Source organism: Nicotiana tomentosiformis, chromosome 7 (genome assembly GCF_000390325.3).
Source record: "Nicotiana tomentosiformis chromosome 7, ASM39032v3, whole genome shotgun sequence".
NCBI lineage: Eukaryota > Viridiplantae > Streptophyta > Magnoliopsida > Solanales > Solanaceae > Nicotiana > Nicotiana tomentosiformis.
Genome location: NC_090818.1, coordinates 86,373,275 through 86,390,652, shown reverse-complemented (window position 1 = coordinate 86,390,652; position 17,378 = coordinate 86,373,275). Strand labels below are relative to the sequence as shown.

General features: G+C 34.1%; 1 protein-coding gene across 2 annotated transcripts; it reads left to right on the top strand.

Annotated features, from left to right (window-relative positions):
- The first annotated feature begins 5,527 nt into the window (after positions 1-5,527).
- On the top strand, positions 5,528-15,701 carry LOC104115734 (uncharacterized). Of its 2 annotated transcripts, XM_009626426.4 has the most exons (10): positions 5,528-6,039; positions 6,076-6,327; positions 10,003-10,188; positions 10,544-10,636; positions 11,339-11,521; positions 11,616-11,718; positions 11,921-12,106; positions 13,022-14,169; positions 14,401-15,170; positions 15,262-15,701. In XM_009626426.4, exons 2-10 carry the CDS (start codon positions 6,100-6,102, stop codon positions 15,320-15,322), a joined length of 2,958 nt encoding a protein of 985 aa, XP_009624721.1. In that variant the 5' UTR covers positions 5,528-6,039; positions 6,076-6,099; the 3' UTR covers positions 15,323-15,701. The 2 variants fall into 2 exon arrangements, with proteins under 2 accessions (XP_009624721.1, XP_033517075.1); XM_033661184.2 differs by having other exon boundaries at positions 5,528-6,327.
- The last annotated feature ends 1,677 nt before the right edge of the window (positions 15,702-17,378 follow it).

The following is a 17,378-nucleotide window of genomic DNA, read 5'->3' as shown; positions in this document are numbered from 1 at the left end:
TTTTTCATAAGTGGTATCGATATTAAAACAGTAAATATGTGAATAAATTATTTTAATAATATTATATTTTTAAAAATAATTCAAAACATATTAATAAAACATATAATGCAAATATATTACGATAACTCGACTCGACGAATTTACACTTTTTAAAATATATTTATAATAGCCTATTTGGGGTAACTTTTGTAGATGGAAGGCACAAAAAACAGTACTACTTGTGGTTTTGTTCGTACTTGCTTTAAAATAAGTGTTGGGTTCAATCCTTCGGAGCATTACTTTTTAAAAAACAGAAATCCGGAATATATATATATATATATATATATATATATATATATATATATATATATATATATGACAACTCGACTCGACGAATTTACACTTTTTGAAATATATTTATAATAGCCTATTTGGGGTAACTTTTGCAGATGGAAGGCACAAAAAGCAGTACTACTTGTGGTTTTGTTCGTACTTGCTTTAAAATAGGTGTTGGGTTCAATCCTTCGGAGCATTACTTTTTAAAAAACAGAAATTCGGAAAAAACATATGTTAAACTACATGTCGAAATTGAGACTCAAACTCGAGACCCGAGCTCAGGAGAAGAAGTGCCCGACCAATAAAGCAAGATGTTCTTTACGTTCAATGATGTCATTTTATTTTATATAACCTAAATTTAATATTATTTATATGTGTATTTAACAGAAAATTTCGACCAAGCGGTGTCAGACGGAGGTAAATCCGCCCCTGGGTAGGACTATAATACATACTCCAAGTATATAGCAAGAATATGTAGTTCTTCAGAAGATGTGTTTTGCACGACATAAGATAGTTTTTCAAACAATATTTAATTATCCTTAATTAAATTATAGAATTTTATTATGTAGTTTCTTTATATTTTTTAGTAATCACTACTAAAAATTCGACAAAAACCGACCAAGGTCGACCGACCAACTTTGGTCGGTCAAAAAACAGACCAAAGTTGGTCGGTTTTTCAAAATATTTTTTTTAATTTTTTTTTTTTTACGAAACCGACCAACTTTGGTCGGTTTTTCAATTAAAATAAATAAAAATTAATATTAAAAAAACCGACCAAAATTGGTCGGTTAATTCGGCGGGTCATTTAAAAAAACCGACCAACTTTGGTCGGTAATTTTACTTTTTAATAAAACCGACCAACTTTGGTCGGTTATTTTCGTGCGAAAATACAATTAAAGAGTATAAATCAAATAAAAGACAATCTTAAAACAAAATGTACCAATGGTCTAGTGGTAGAATAGTATCATGCCACAGTACAGACCCCGGTTCGATTCCCAGATGGTGAATCTTTTTATTACATAATTAAAATACCGACCAACTTTGGTCGATTTTTTTTGCAATATTTTTTTTTTTGAATTTAATTGACCGACCAAAGTTGGTCGGTAATTTCCGACCAACTTTGGTCGGTATTCCTTTCCGATCACAAAAATACCGTCCACACATAAATGGTCGCGCTTTGGTCGGTTTTCCGCCATTACCGACCAACGTTAGTTGGTTTTTTTGGTCTGTTTTTACCGAATTTCTAGTAGTGAATATTTTTCCTTCCAAATAGAAAGATATGATCATCTATGTCATTGAAGAGTGTAACTCATTTTTCCTCTTTAATTATTTTACATTTGCTTCTTGTCACCTGCTCTACCAACGTATAACTATTATTTTCAGTTTTTAATACCTGATTCATCACCGGAGTTCTATTCACACCATGGCCCAGATTCTACTATTAGTATGTATAAGAATAATTAGCCCAAATAGTCGCCACCTAATCTCTTAAACTAAAACTAGTCAGCAGATATATAATATATGTATAATTCATGTGCAATACATGTATAACTATATAAAATCAATGTATAATCTATGTATTCTGGCTAGAAAAAGTAAACATTGAATCTGACCGCCTATTTGTGTAACAATTCTAATACTAACGAAGTTGTCATAATTATCTTGAGAATAATTTCAATACTAAAGGCATTTCTCTGGAAAAAAAAATTTTTAGAAAGAAAAACTTTATACTTGTACTAACAATACGAATACGATTAAAGAACAAAATATAATTATCGACAACTCAATTAATAGTTATTTTTAAAAAGAGGTCCAAATTTTTTTTATCTGCATTAAAAGTAGTATCTAATTACGAGGAAGGACACGAAATAAAATATATATCTGCATTTAGTGCATCATCAAAGCAATATACAAGAGGTTATACATTAACTAATCATGATCGGTTAATGTTTATTCTTACCTCAATATATCTCTTAATGATAATAAAATTAACATACATAGTTTAATAGGTGCACCGAGTTCTAATACGTTTTCGGTCTTTGTCTCTTTTGTAGATTTGATTTATTGCTATTTGACATAAAATAAAAAAGAGGTAGAAAGATCTTAAATATGGTCATATCTGAACAAATTACCCTTGGTACTCGTGTGTTCTGTATATTTGACTTAAAACTAATCTGGTTAAATTAAAGGCTATGCTTGCAACCCCACCCCCCAACCCCAACAGTCAGAACCCTCTTTTTATTATTTATATATAGTGTAATTTACTCTAATTTCCCCTCGCTGCCCATAAATTTCCCAATCTCAGTTTTTTGTTCACTCACTCACACACACAAAAAAAAAAAAAAACTATTTCCGAGAAGAGAATTTGATTCAAAGGCTCCTCTAGTTACAAACAGGTTGCACTTCCTAAGGTAACGAGAGTAAATCATTTTCCCGTTATGAATCTGTATACTCTTTCTTTCTTTCTTTTTATTCGATTTGTGATGATTCTTTGAAACTTTTATGCTTTAAATTTTTTAATGTCTATATATGCTATTCTGATCTTGCTTCCCATTTTACTTTTTCTCAAATTCTTCAACTGTTATAGTATACATGTAGTACGGCGAGAGATGTTTATTTCCTTTTTTCATCTCTCAACAAACCCCTATGATATGAAGAGTACACGAGAATTTTATATTATAAAAGAAAATGCTACCTATAGAAATTACTAATTTTAGTTAACTCTATGGATTTTTAACAATGTGTGCAACTTGTTTATACTCCATAGAATTGTGTAAAGAGATGTTTTGTTTGATTTGGATTAGGTTGACCATGAGCTGATGTACGGATGAATAGATAATATTCCATTTTAGAATGATTTATATTTTTCGTATACGAGCACGATTTAGGTAATAGTTACAATTTTTTTATATTTAATTCACCGATTCTAAATATAAAATATTAATTGTTGCTAATAATATAATTTTGTCGTATCTTATGTAGAAATGACATGATTTTGTTTGATTCAGATTGCGTTGATCATAAACTGAAGTATCGATGAATAGATAATTTTCTAGTTTAGAATGATTGATGTTTGTCGTATACAAGCGAGATTCGGATAAATTACAGACAGATTTTTACTTATCTTTAATTCATCGACTCTAAATATTATATATAAATTATTACTGATTTAAATAAGACTACTTCTCACCTATATTTAATTGGTAGTGAAATATACGTGACAATTAAAGATACTTTAGTCTTATCTTTATTTTGAAACTTTTGGAACATTTAACTAAACTTTACACATGATTTTTAATCATTTTTATTTATGAAATTTACAACATTTATCACAGGATTACGTTGATCCAAGTTGAAAATGACTATATAGTTTTTTTCATTATGGAATGATTTGATTTGTCTTATTCGAGCGGAATTTAGATAATCATTACACTTAACATATTATATTTAATTAAATTTCCATATATATTCCTAATAAAATACTTATGTCATATATTACGTATAAACGATATAATTTTGTTGTTTGATCATGAAATATACGTGACCATTAAAGATAGCTTAGTAGTATCTCTATCTATAAACTTTTGGAACATTCAATATAAACTTTAAAACAAAAGCTCATAAAGACTAACAATTGCGTGATTGTTAATAATTTTCATTTATGAAATTTAAAGCATGAGTCACATTGTGAAATATGAAAGTAGTACAGCCTTAACATCATCATTTATTTTTTAGAGGAAAAATCTACCTTATTTTTGCGAAAAAAATACTATCCTCTTAAAGTGAACATATGTAGATAAACATATCATAAATGCTATGAGATCTCCATAATTTACTATTGAGTATTAATAACAACTTGTCTCCTTATGAGAGCAACCAGGATACTTGACTTTAACATTATGTAACAGATACCTACATAAGAACAAAAGTCAAAAATATCATTATTAAGAATGGAGTTTTCATTAGTAATTTATTGATTTGACACTTGCTCAAGTGAAAAAAAGAAAAGAAAAGAAATGAACCATACATTATGCTTGACATAATCAAATAAAATCTGATATATATGTATAAAAAAAAAATAATAATCATACATCAGTGATTACAAAGGTTGTCGAATTATAGTATGATGTATTTAGCGGCATAACATTGTCTTGTCTTCGCTTCAAAAGAATTCAAAAATATTATAAAAAGATTATATTTTTATAGATAGTCATACATTAAAAGATAAAACTTATCGTATTATAGTAAAATATTTTTAATGGCAGAATTTTGTCTTGTCTTTGCAAACATTCAAAATGTTAATTAAGAAACTAAATACGATAAAATTATCAACAGATTATATTTGTGTTTACTACAATCAGGTAAAATCGAATATATTATGTGTACAAAGAACAAATAATCATATATTAAATGATTAAAAATTATCATACTATAGTAAACTATATTTAACAACATGATCTTTTCTTGTTTGTACTCCACACACATTCGAAATCCTTAATTAAGAAACTAAATGCAATAACTTATCAAAAGATCATATTCTGTCTTTACCACAAAAAGATTTGGTCAAATCTCTTTCCTAATTTTTACACTTATTAGCTATAAAGCTCGACTTTTGTCTTTGCATTTCTCAAACATATAAGAAACGTAAAATAGAAGAAAAAAAAGATAGAAAAGATAAATTTCTCAAAAAATTATTTGTACTTACCATAAAATGAAGTGACCAAATCGCTTTTCGGAATCGGAACTAGGTTTTTCATATTAAGGTAACAAACAATTTTGTTTTTTTCTTCATCTCACGAAAATTCGAACAAGTCAATTATTATGATGAAATAATATTTATCGAAAATTGAAAAAGATCAAATTTGTCCCCGTCAACATACATAATGTAAATTGATTAAATCTCTAAAGTAGTTAATTGCTTTTTCCATTGACATAAGGGGTTATATATTTTACATTTGGGGTTTTGGCAGGACCGGTGTGGTTTGGGGGGGGGGGGGGGGGTGTGTTTGTTGTTGAGGCCGAGCCAGGAAATGGAATTACGCGGTGAAAGCAGTTTCATATCGTTATTGCCTTTTGGAGTTATATTTATTTATTCATGAAAAAAACATTATTTTAAAAATACCAGCACATGTAACGGAGCCCACCATCGTCACCAGGAATCCCAATCATAAAAAAAGGGATTGGAGGAAAGGTAGAAAAGAGGAAATAAACGACGTCGTAAAGATGGATATAATATCCAAAAAACGACACATAAATGAATCTGTAGGCATATTCAGGCTTCCCCTTTCGTAGCGTCGCAAAGTCGACTCGCGGCAATTCAAGAACACAATCAAACCAAACCTGTACACCTATACCTATAAATATAGCAAAGTGTAAAGATACAAATTTCATGCAGATAGAGACACGGTTTGAGGTCTGAGGAGTGGAGGGTTTTTCTTTTTCTTTTTTATTTAGAATTTAGAATTTAGAATTAGAAGGTGTGAGGGCAATTGTGAATTGTCTCCTCCACCGAATTTTACGTTCCCATTTTTTTCTTCTTTGATATTAATACTACCAGATTTAACAACACATATACGTATAGATTCTATATATAATCCGATTTTCTCTCTCTACCCCCCCCCCCCCCCCCCCTCTAGAATTTCCATGTAGTCCAATACCAGTCGTATTTCTCCGCCGCAGATGCCTTTTCAAAAGCCCTAGGCTCTGTTTTGGGGATAATTAGGTGTCTGTATATATATATATATATATATATATAGAAATATATAATTTTGGTTGTTATTTGTTATGGGTTCTTACGGAGGTACAAACAGCCCTGTTAGGATAATGGAGCAACGTTGGAGCTTGTTGTCTAGCCCTGATCCTATGTCAATTAGCGAGGACCGTTGGCTTCTTGCTGAAGAAACCATTCAGGAAGTGGTGAATTGTATTCACCCAACTCTTGACACTGAGGAAAAGAGAAAAGATGTGATTGATTACGTGCAAAGACTCATTCGATGTTCCCTTGGTTGTGAGGTTCGTTAATTCCCTTTTTCAGTTTGCATGCCCTTTTTCCCCTCTACAGTTAGTTGCGTTTCTGAATTCAGTGGTTAAGCTGCATTCGTTTCACTGAATAGGAAATTGATTACTACTTGTTTTTATTTAGTTAATGCTATTTGAGTTTAAGATTATTCTCTGACCCGCTTTTTATATGCGATAGCTTAGATTTCTGTATAGATAAGGTTCTATTTATTGTTTGGCTTCTTTTTACTAATCTATGATGGTACCGGTGCGAAAGAAGGAGAAACCAAAAGAGAATCAAAGTTGTTTTGGGCTTTTTAGCATCATTGGATAGAATTACTATAATCTTGGCAGTATCTTGTGGTGTTAAGCCTTGAAATTGCTTCTGACAGTTATCCTCACCTACCAAAATTATATCTATTCATCGGTATTTATTGTGGGCCTTTTCGAATCATTGCGATAGAATTACTTCAATCTCATGTGGTGTTCAGCCACGAATTTGCTTCTGGCAGTTATACTCCTTTACCAAAATTTATATCTGCCCATCAGTACACCAATAGAAGAGAAAGATGAATGGTCTATCTAATGCATTTTTTATTTTACTAATAGAAGTATAACTGCCTTTTCAGCTAAGAGCATGGGGTCGTGATCCGACTGCATCAAGTTTGAACTTTTGATGGTTCACCTAGAAAGTTGTAGAAATATGTAGCAGCTAGCCATTTTCTTACTAATGACACTCCTCTCGAGCTATTTGATGTTTCTTTTTCTGTCAAGTCATTAGTAGCGCCTTTAAGATGATTCTATATATACCTCTGAATCAATTCAGTTTCTTTTAAAGTTCATGATCATACTTTATTCTTTCACTTTTGTTTTTTGTGCATATCCTACCACAGTTTTAGCCTAATCCAAGTGCTATGGTTAGCAGATATCCTACTGCAGATTTAGCCTAATCCAACTGCTATTGGATGCTTAATTTTAGTCATAATCTATGCTGCTCGGCCGCTCCGAAAATGTGGATGGGTGTGTGTCAGATCCTCCAAAAGTAGTGCATTTTTGGAGGATCTGACCCGGGTGCGGCAGTTGTTTTGGAGAGTCCGTGCAACATAGGTCATAATGCTATATGTCCCTGTACTATCGAAAAATTGTTATTAGTATCCCCGTTATACTATTCTTCACTATTTCTGCCGTTACCCATTTTAATATTCCTGCCCCCACATTTAACGGAGTCGTGCCCTGCGTACACGTGGCAGTTTTTTAAGTGTCCAGACCCATTTTCCATTTTCAACCTAGTATCCATACCCGTAACTCCAAACCCATTTACATTTCCTTTTTCACTCTCCTTAATTTCATCATTAGTGCAATTTATAACTTTTCCTTATATCCATCTCTTCTCTTTCTTTGCATTAGGTCTTTCTTTTACAAAATTCTCTTTCCTTGAAAACTAATATTTTTCACCGGCCTAAGCTAATCTAGTGCGAACAAAATTAGCACAGACAGTTTAAGAACACAAAAACTAGATTCAGTTTAAGAACATAAAAACTAGATTTTAGATAATATGTATTAATGCCAAGCTAATCTAACCAAGAGTAAACAAAGAAATGAAGTTAGAACACATTAAAGCGCAATGGTAAAATTGCAGCAATTTTCAGAATTATGCAAAGTTCTTGAAGATAAACAATTGCTGCATTTTGAGTTGTCAAATGTCGACCAAATCTAGTTCAAATTTGTCCCAAATAACCTTCCAATCTAGTTCAATCCCAAGACCTTCAAGGTTCAACAATGGCATTTCTGTTTTTTTAATTTTTGTGAACGAATAGCTCTCGAAATTTTAGCAGTGAGATTCTTCTTCTTCAATCCAAGTTTCAACAGTTGTAAGTAGTGTACTTACAACTGAAGCTTGATAAACAATACTAAGGACAATAGAAAGCACCAATTCGAACAAACATCAACGAAATTAAAATATCCAGTTCGTCTTTTTCGAGTTCAAACATCAAACCCACTTCTAAAGTTCAAAGTTTGTTCATCAATGGTGGATCTGAAATTTCCACACAAAACTCAAACTACCAGCATCACAAAGAACTTGAAAGTTAGTGTTCGAATACCAAATCGTCCAAACAATGAGCCACAATTTGAATTTAAGTTTTCAGCTCCCGATTTGAAACACAACCAACTCTTAAAACTCAAACTTGAAATTTCTACTACGGATTTCCCTAAATACCGAAGTTAAAGAATTATCTGATTTTGTTTTTTTGAATCCAGCAGCCTTAGATGGCTTGAAACAGTTTCCTCCATATAAACGAAGGAGAAGATCCATATGTATGGATTAAATTTAGGGTTCTTTTGGGGTGGGTTTGGATATCGGCCAGTGTTATCAAAGGCGAAAAGCGCAAAAAAGCTCTAAGGTCCGTTGGTGCTTTAAGCGCAAAGCGCAAATAAAGCGTGGGCTTTAATGAAAAAAGGCGCTACGGGAGAAAAAGTAAAAATATGCATGTAGTCCAAGACTAAGCATTATAAGCACGAATAACAATTATATGGACAAAGAAATTGAAAAACAATTCACGATAAAGTGAAATATCAATTGTTTAATGTCGCCTTTTCAGGATTACACTCATTGGCAAGGAAAAGTATGCCTTAGAGATTTGATGCGACACTAAAGCGCCCACAAAGCGAGGCGAAGCACTCAACGTGTTTTGAGCCTCGCTTCAGGGCTTAAGCGCGCCTTTGACAACACTGATATCGGCTCGGGGCTGAACGGGTAGGGTAAAAGGGTAGATGGTTAGATTGTTTAAGATCGTGCCACGTGTCTTATAGAAAGAGTCCGTTAAATGTGGGGGCAGAAATATTAAAATGGGTAACTGCAGGGGTAGATAGTGAAGGATAGTATAACCCGGGGTGGGGGGTGGGGGGGTTACTAATAACTAATTTTTGATAGTACAGGGACACATCTGACCCTTTTCCGTTGTTAAAATATTCAAGTCATTTCCAGATATTGGGGCTTGAAAATCTCTAAAGAATGTTATGTGTCGTTATCTGATTTTTGGTCTTAGAGAATAAATAGTATGTTGATAGTTTGACGTATGGTTGCGGGATGGGCTTTTCTTGGATCCTGTTGTGTTTGGACTACTTGTTAATTGGCCTCTATAAGGATTTATTGGTCTGACAAGGTACTGCGAAGGTCTTTTAGAGGATTATGGTTTGACCTTTAAATTAGCGCTCCTCAAACGTGACATGTACTTAACTAATTTCTGGATGGTAGACCAAAATATTTCTGAGTTATATGTAATTTTGTGGTTCTCAATGGCTTTACATAGTGTTTATAGCATGCATTTACATATCTATGACATATTACAGCGTTAATCTTATTAGTATCATTTAGTTTTAAATTTTCTAGTGATATGTAATGGAAGTTTGATGTGAAATGAAAAAGAAATCATCTTATTTCTTATGATCTGAATTTCGGGTAAAATTTGTTAAAGTATTCTCACTTCAGATTAGGTCCCGGTTGTTTTTCTGGTATTGGTTGAATATGGAAGATCTTGCTGCAGATTGAACTATGCGATTTTGTTTTTCTTAAACAAAGAATTACATTACTTTCCAACTGATGATCCTTGAACTGAATTAGTCAATAGGAAAACTTTGCTTTCTTTTTCGGTAACTGAATAATGCTGAGGCTGATTGCTTCTTGTACAGGTTTTTCCATATGGATCTGTACCATTGAAGACGTACCTTCCTGATGGTGACATCGATTTGACTGCACTGAGCAGTAATTATGGTGAAGAGGCATTGGCCCGTGATGTTCTTGCTGTTCTACAGGAAGAGGAAAATAGAGAAAATGCTGAGTTTGATGTCAAGGATGCCCAATTTATTGATGCTGAGGTTTTTTCTCTAACTCTTTATGGTGGAAGTGTTTTGTTTTCAAGATTCTATGAAACAAGTTGAATGAATGAAGTTCTTCGCAGCTCTCTGCAGTTTCTAGTTGTTTTCACAAATATTTGTCTCAGTATGCTGCTGCTCAAAGAAGTTTATTTGATTATAGGCATAGTGGAACCTTCAGCATTCTTAATTTATTTGGAGGTTTACATTGTGATTTTAGATTGACAATTTTGCTTTAGCATTTTGGTTGTCTTGAAGAATCTATTAATAGTGTCTAATAATTCAGTAGTTTTATCACCTATGCTTAATTGATCTTCTGATCGTTTTATTATTGAGAAATTTGGATTGCTGGTGGCAGGTAAAGCTCGTGAAATGCCTTGTACAAAATACTGTGATTGACATATCCTTTAATCAGCTAGGAGGACTCTGTTCCCTTTGTTTCCTTGAGCAGGTAAAGTTCAGAGCATATTGTCAATATTCACATAATCTTGTTGGAACTTGTGTGATAGATCAATTGTGTGCTAATTTAGTTGTGGGGACTCTTTAGGAAAGATTGTTGCGAGGATCTCGATTATGGAGGAATGTGAAATAGTTCTATAAGCATCTATGGTACAGACTAAACCCTTTTCTGGGTTTAGGTATTGATTCACTGTTGCAGTTCACTGTTCGATGATGTAGGATAATGAGTAGTCAGATCTTGTCTCTCTTTCCTGACCGTGTCCCCAAATCACGGACGATGTTTATTTTCAATTGTTAGTAACTTTGCTAGTTTTATATGTATGATGGTGTTGGCATCTACTCTTAACTTCCTCTCTGCAGTGTGCTTACCTATCTTTCTTTCCAGTTTGTGTTTAAAAATGCAACAACAATGACAACATACCCACTATATTCCCACAAGTGGGGTTTGGGGAGGGTGTTTAGAAAAGAGATATAATAAATGTCATAAATGTGATCTTTTCACTTGTTGTTGGGGTTTGGGTCAGCTTGTAAACTCAAACTCCGCAGAGCATTTGCTTTATCTCCCTTTTATTTCCTGTGCAAGTTTGGACAGCCATATGTCATAAGTACAATCGTATTACTCTGTTTAATGTCAGATGTAGTTATGAGCATCTGATCCTATATTCTTCTTGATTTCTTTGTTCCTTGAGCACAGATAGACCGTCTTGTTGGTAAAAATCATCTTTTCAAGCGAAGCATTATTTTGGCTAAGGCTTGGTGCTATTATGAAAGCCGTATTCTTGGTGCACACCACGGGCTGATTTCCACATATGCTTTGGAAATTCTGGTCTTATATATATTTCATATGTTCCATTCATCATTAAGTGGTCCTTTAGAGGTAAGTGCTTGCTTCATGCTTGTCAGTTTTGGACATTATTGGTTGGTATGCATGCATGATTCTATTTAATAGTCATTTTCTTGCTCTCTTTTAGGTTCTCTACCGATTTTTGGATTACTACAGCAAATTTGATTGGGACATCTATTGTGTCAGTTTGAATGGTCCAGTTCGCAAAGCATCCCTTCCTGACATAGTGGGTAAGCAGTGCATATTTTTTCATTCTTTATAAGTTGCTTGCACTATCTCTAACATGTTTATGACCCTCTACGAATTTTTGGCTATGGTCATGCATGAACTTACAAAATGATTGGATATCTTTTTATGGTTTAGTTGCAGGAAGAATTTGATATATCCTTCTTCAATGCTTTACTTATGGTTATCTCTTTTCTCTCTCCGCAGTTGATATGCCAGATAATGTAAGGAACAATGTGTTGCTTAGTGAGGAGTTCTTGAGAAACTGTATGGAAATGTTCTCAGTTCCATCCAGAGACGCTGAGATGAACACACGAGCATTTCAACAAAAGTATCTAAATATAATTGACCCCTTGAAAGAAAATAATAACCTGGGGCGCAGTGTCCACAGAGGTAAACTTGAATCATTACTTTCTACTTTGTACTAAGAAGATAATTACTCCCTTCCTTTCAATTTATGTGACATACCTTCCTTATTATTTCGTTCCGAAAATAATTGACACATTTCTATATTTGAAAACAATTTAATTTTACCCATCTTACCCTTAATGAGAAGCTTTTATAGCCACATAAATGTTTTGGAATGTTTAAGACCACAAGTTTCAAGCCACACAACTATTATGGCATGTTTTAGACCACAAGTTTCAAAAGTTTTCTTTTTTCTTTTTGAACTTTGTTCCAAGTCAAACTACATTACATAAATTGAAACGCACCGGTTCCTCCTTCACATTTTCTTGTACTTTGTTTACTTGGAGAATGTTGTAAAGAATTTAAAGAATCTTATGATCTGGTGCTGTGGTTCTGGTCATTGAGTATTTAGAAGAAATCTTTTTCTGGATTCTTCGTAAGAGTTCCTATATTTCTTTGCATTCTGATTTTTTCCCACAACAGGATTACTAAAGTTACCATTTGATTGGATTCAAGGTCATCAAGTGGTCAAATTCATTCATTGAATTACTGGCAAAAGATGTACTTGCTACCTCTTTCTGGATCCCTGATAAACAAATACTTGTAGTGATGAGACCTTTTCATTTATAGCCAATACCTTATGAGTAATCACGCATTTCTACTCAACTGACTATTCTCTAACTGGAGTCAGTATTGGAGCATATATAATTTCTATCACCATGACCTGCGTAGGAACAGATAAGTTTTGCGAGAAGTTCTTATACTTGTAAGCTTTAGCATATGATTTGTACTATGTTAGATATAAGAGCATGTTTTTGGTGTTTTGTGTTGGTAATATTGGTGGATTTGTTTCCTTCTTTTTATTCCTCACGTCTAGATTATTACTTTGATTGCCTCCAGGTAGTTTCCATCGAATAAGTAGGGCTTTTAAGTATGGGGCCTGCAAGCTTGGGCGCATTCTTTTGTCACCATCTGATAAAGTTGCCAATGAGATCAAGAAGTTCTTTGCAAACACCCTTGAGAGGCATGGATGCAAACATTTTGCTCATTTACAGAATTCTTGCCCAAATTTTGATGATGAAGGCGCATTTTCTTCATTGTTCCCTGCTGAATTTTATTGTGACGATAACATTCTGCTCAAATTTTCAGAGGGTGATTTGGAGAATGATAATGTGGAAATGGTTTATAAATATTCAATACCAAGATCTGCACTGGAGAGTAACTCGATGAATGGGGCTTTGTCATGTATGGTGTCAGGAAATGGCTACTTTTTAGATGGGCAAGCAGTATCAGGACTTTGTCTATCTAGAGATGGAAATGATCTTGCAGCTTGTATTTCTGCAAATCTGAATGTTGTGAATGGTACATCTGAGTGTTTAGGTACAGGAAATAACATGAGTTCTCCTTCTGGGAAGCAATACAGTACTACTTATTGTAACTTCAGTGAACCATGTTCTGGACATGGGAACTGTGGGCCTGGAAGTTTGTGCCAGAGTGACCTATCTGATTGTATTGATGAGAAGTTGGGCTCTGATTTTTGGGTAGAAACCAGAGATAACCCTCTGGAGAGCAGCAGCATATACCAGTCAGGTACAGAGTATAGCGAGGACATCTGGTCTGGTGGTTCAGCAATCTCGAGTCCAAAGACCAGCATTTTAGAAAGTTTATCTCTTGATATACGGGAAAAGGACTCTGCTAGCTTGGCTGGAGATATGGAAGCTATAAATCCTTTAGCCGACTTAAATGGGGACTATGATAGCCATATACGCAGTTTGCTTTATGGACAATGTTGCCATGGGTTTTCTTTGTCAGCACCTGCACTGTCCAATTATCCATCGTCACCATCTTGGTTTCAAAGTGAAAACTTCTGGCATACTGTCCAACAATCAATGCCGCTGAGACATCAACCTTTCTCGCAAATGAATATGAATAATATGTTTGTGTGTCCAACTGTTCAACTTTCTTGTTACTCTCTACCATCTACTGCTATGTTAAGTTCCGAAGTGAAAGAATCGGCACGGGGAACTGGCACTTACTCTCTGAATACGGTATTTGTTTCCTCCCTTTTCTGCAGGCTTCTCTTTCCTCATTTGTCACGTATTTCAGTTTCTCTAAGTATGCCAGTCTTCCCTTTCTAAAGCTCAGGGTCTTTTTGATGTGATTCTCCTCTTTTTTCTTTTAGGAATGTTTGAGCATATTTAAATATGCAAGGCTCTGTTTTCGTCAATAATTTTTGTGAAGCTCCATTTTTGTAAAGATTTTATTTGGATGTCTTGCAGAATTATTCTTGTCCGGAGATACCTAAAGGATGGGACCGGAATCTGGCATCCGGAACTTATACTCAGTTGCACATGTATAATAGCAACCACATTAATGGTTGGGTTCCTGCTTTTTCTGACACTAACTATTCGGGAAAATGCATCCAAGAGGTTTCAGGTGTACAATCTACTGTTCAGAGTCATGGGGAGTTTGCTGTATCGGGCCAACCTCATCATATTAATGGTTTGGTTCCTGCATTTTCTGACACTAAATCTTCGGGAAAATGCACCCAAGAGGTTTCAGGTGTACAATCTACTGTTCAAAGTCATGGAGAGTTTGCTGTATCAGGCCTACCTCATCACATTAATGGTCGGGTTCCTACTTTTTCTGAGACTAACTCTTCGGGAAAATGCACCCAAGGGGTTTCAGGTGTACAATCTACTGTTCAAAGTCATGGGGAGTTTGCTGTATCAGACCTACCTCATCACATTAATGGTCGGGTTCCTACTTTTTCTGAGACTAACTTTTCGGGAAAATGCACCCAAGAGGGTTCAGGTGTACAATCTATTGTTCAAGGTCATGAGGAGTTTGCCGTATCGGGCCATTCTCATCGCCGTATTGAAAATTCGCATGCCAATGATTTCACAAGATCATCATGTAGACTAGAATTTGGATCTCTGGGGAAGCTTACCAAGGATATGCTTACACACTCCTCCGACGATGTGCTCCCGGTCCGGAGTGTCTCGCACAGTGTGCCATGTTCAAAACCAGCATTGGGTAAAAATGACAGGTAGGATCACAATGTTATGTTATTGTAGTTTGGTCCTTTGCACTTTGTTGCCGGAAAGCTATCTAAAGCACTTTCTGATTTGGGCTTTCAGGACTTCAGGTCATTTATTCCGCCTTAAGAATGAAGATGAGTTCCCTCCTCTGTCCCTGTGAAAGTTGTAGACTGATTTTCGACTTGTCTAGAGATTGAATGGGAATTTGTACCATAGATGCTAACGAAACAGAGATTCTAGGCAGACAGGAGATAGAGACTGGGGAGATAAAGTTGTAGATACTAAAGCAGAGTATGTCTTTTTGACCCTTTCTTGGCTTTATTAAGTACGTTACTGATTTTCTCGGTTGTTGTGCCATAATATTTATATAATGTAAAAAAGGTAGAAAAAAAGGCTCATTGTACAGTTCTTTTGGCAGTATACCCTCACTGTGAATGTGATAATAATTCCTGATTATCACGTTCAGAGAGGTTCAGGACAGATTGTAGCCGCTTGGCACTGACTTCTTAGTTACATCTTTTGGGATAATTCATCATCAATCTTGTGGGTTTTGTGTGCTATGTTGTGGATAATTCATGATATTGAATAGAATATTTGATAAACAACACAATGGGAAGTGAGCCATTGTGTTACATTTGACCATCATGCATTAATGCTAATAACGGTGACTGCTGCATGGCATATTATTGGTGAATTCTTAGTACTGCATTAGTACTTTGTTAGTCTTTTTTTTTTTTTTTTTTTTTTGAATAAAAAGATTTAAATTGGAATTAGATGGACTTGTAACTCATTCTTGGTACTAAGGGCATCAACTTATTGGGTCTCAATTGTAGGAGCTAAATATTGGTCTTTCTTTGTGAGAAGAATAAAACAAGGTACTTGTTGTTTCAACCCTTCTAACTAGTGTTTATTTCTTCTATAGGGTTCTAAGTTTAAATTGAAGATCTTAAAGGGTTGTAACGGAATGGTGGCCGACAGTTTCAATTTCTCTCAGTTCGTAATATTTTGAAAAATAGTCTAAAGGTTAACAACTCTTAGGTGTTTCATAAATGCTACCGTGTTGTTGGAACAAGAACAACAAGCTTTGCTAAAGAGTCAATGGTTTAGTTTGACCGGTTATTCCAAGAAATTGTATCGTACTAATTTTTCCTTAAGAATAAAATAAAAATGAACTTTTTTGAACGGTCGAATCATCTCGAATTCTCTTAGGTTAATTTTAAGACCTCGAATCATCTCGAATTCTCTAAGGTTAACTTTAAGACCTCAAAAAAAGAATATTATTAACTTCCTCGTTTCCAATTTATTTGGTGTTTGATTGGGCATATGAAAGAAATACTTTTAAAGTGGTTTAAAACAAGCTAAAGAAATTTTTGTAGCTATATATATCATCAGATTAAGACTAAAATAGTAATTTAAAGTGAAAATGTTGCTATACGAAACAATATTATTCTTTTTGGAACTGATTGAAAAGGAAGTGTGTTCCATAAATTAGTATAGAGGAATAACTAGTAATTTCATCTGTTAAATAAAATATTAACATTTAGTGTAACATGAAAAGTTGCAATTCTCATATTAGAAATAATCGATGAAATGAGCAGCATGAACATTATATATGCTTCCTTTAACAAGTGTTTTTATGATAGTTTTTTTTAGGTGTATTGTATATTACCGTCGAGGTACACCGTTTGGAAGTACTAGTTTTTGTTGGTGTTTACCCTTCAAAATGGATAACAATTGAATTTGTATGCGGTTTTAAAGATATGTGGACTAATTCATTACAAGTGATTAATAATATTAGATGAGCAAATTAAAGATAAAATTAACAGCCAAACCAGTAGTAGTATTGAGTCCGAGCTCGGTTATGAGCTTAACAATTAGCCTGCCTTCGATTCAGAGCCAAACACTTATGATGAACTATGAGAAAAATTAAGGACTTTGAGTCACTTTTAGGAGCAAAGAAAATTGATGTATATTTCCTTGGTATGCGTGTTACGGTGTGTATATTTCGGAATATATAGAATTTCCCTTTCTGGCAATTTCAAGTCTCCACTTTTTAGCATCTTTTCATAATCTTTATTTTTGCAAATATTTCTTACGCCTTAGCATTGAATCAAATGTAGTAATAAGTCGTTCGTTTTTCATATGTCCGAACATGGCCCGACCTCGATGCAACTTTAATTGCTCGAGGCCTTGAAAACTTGGTGTGTCCGGTAGTT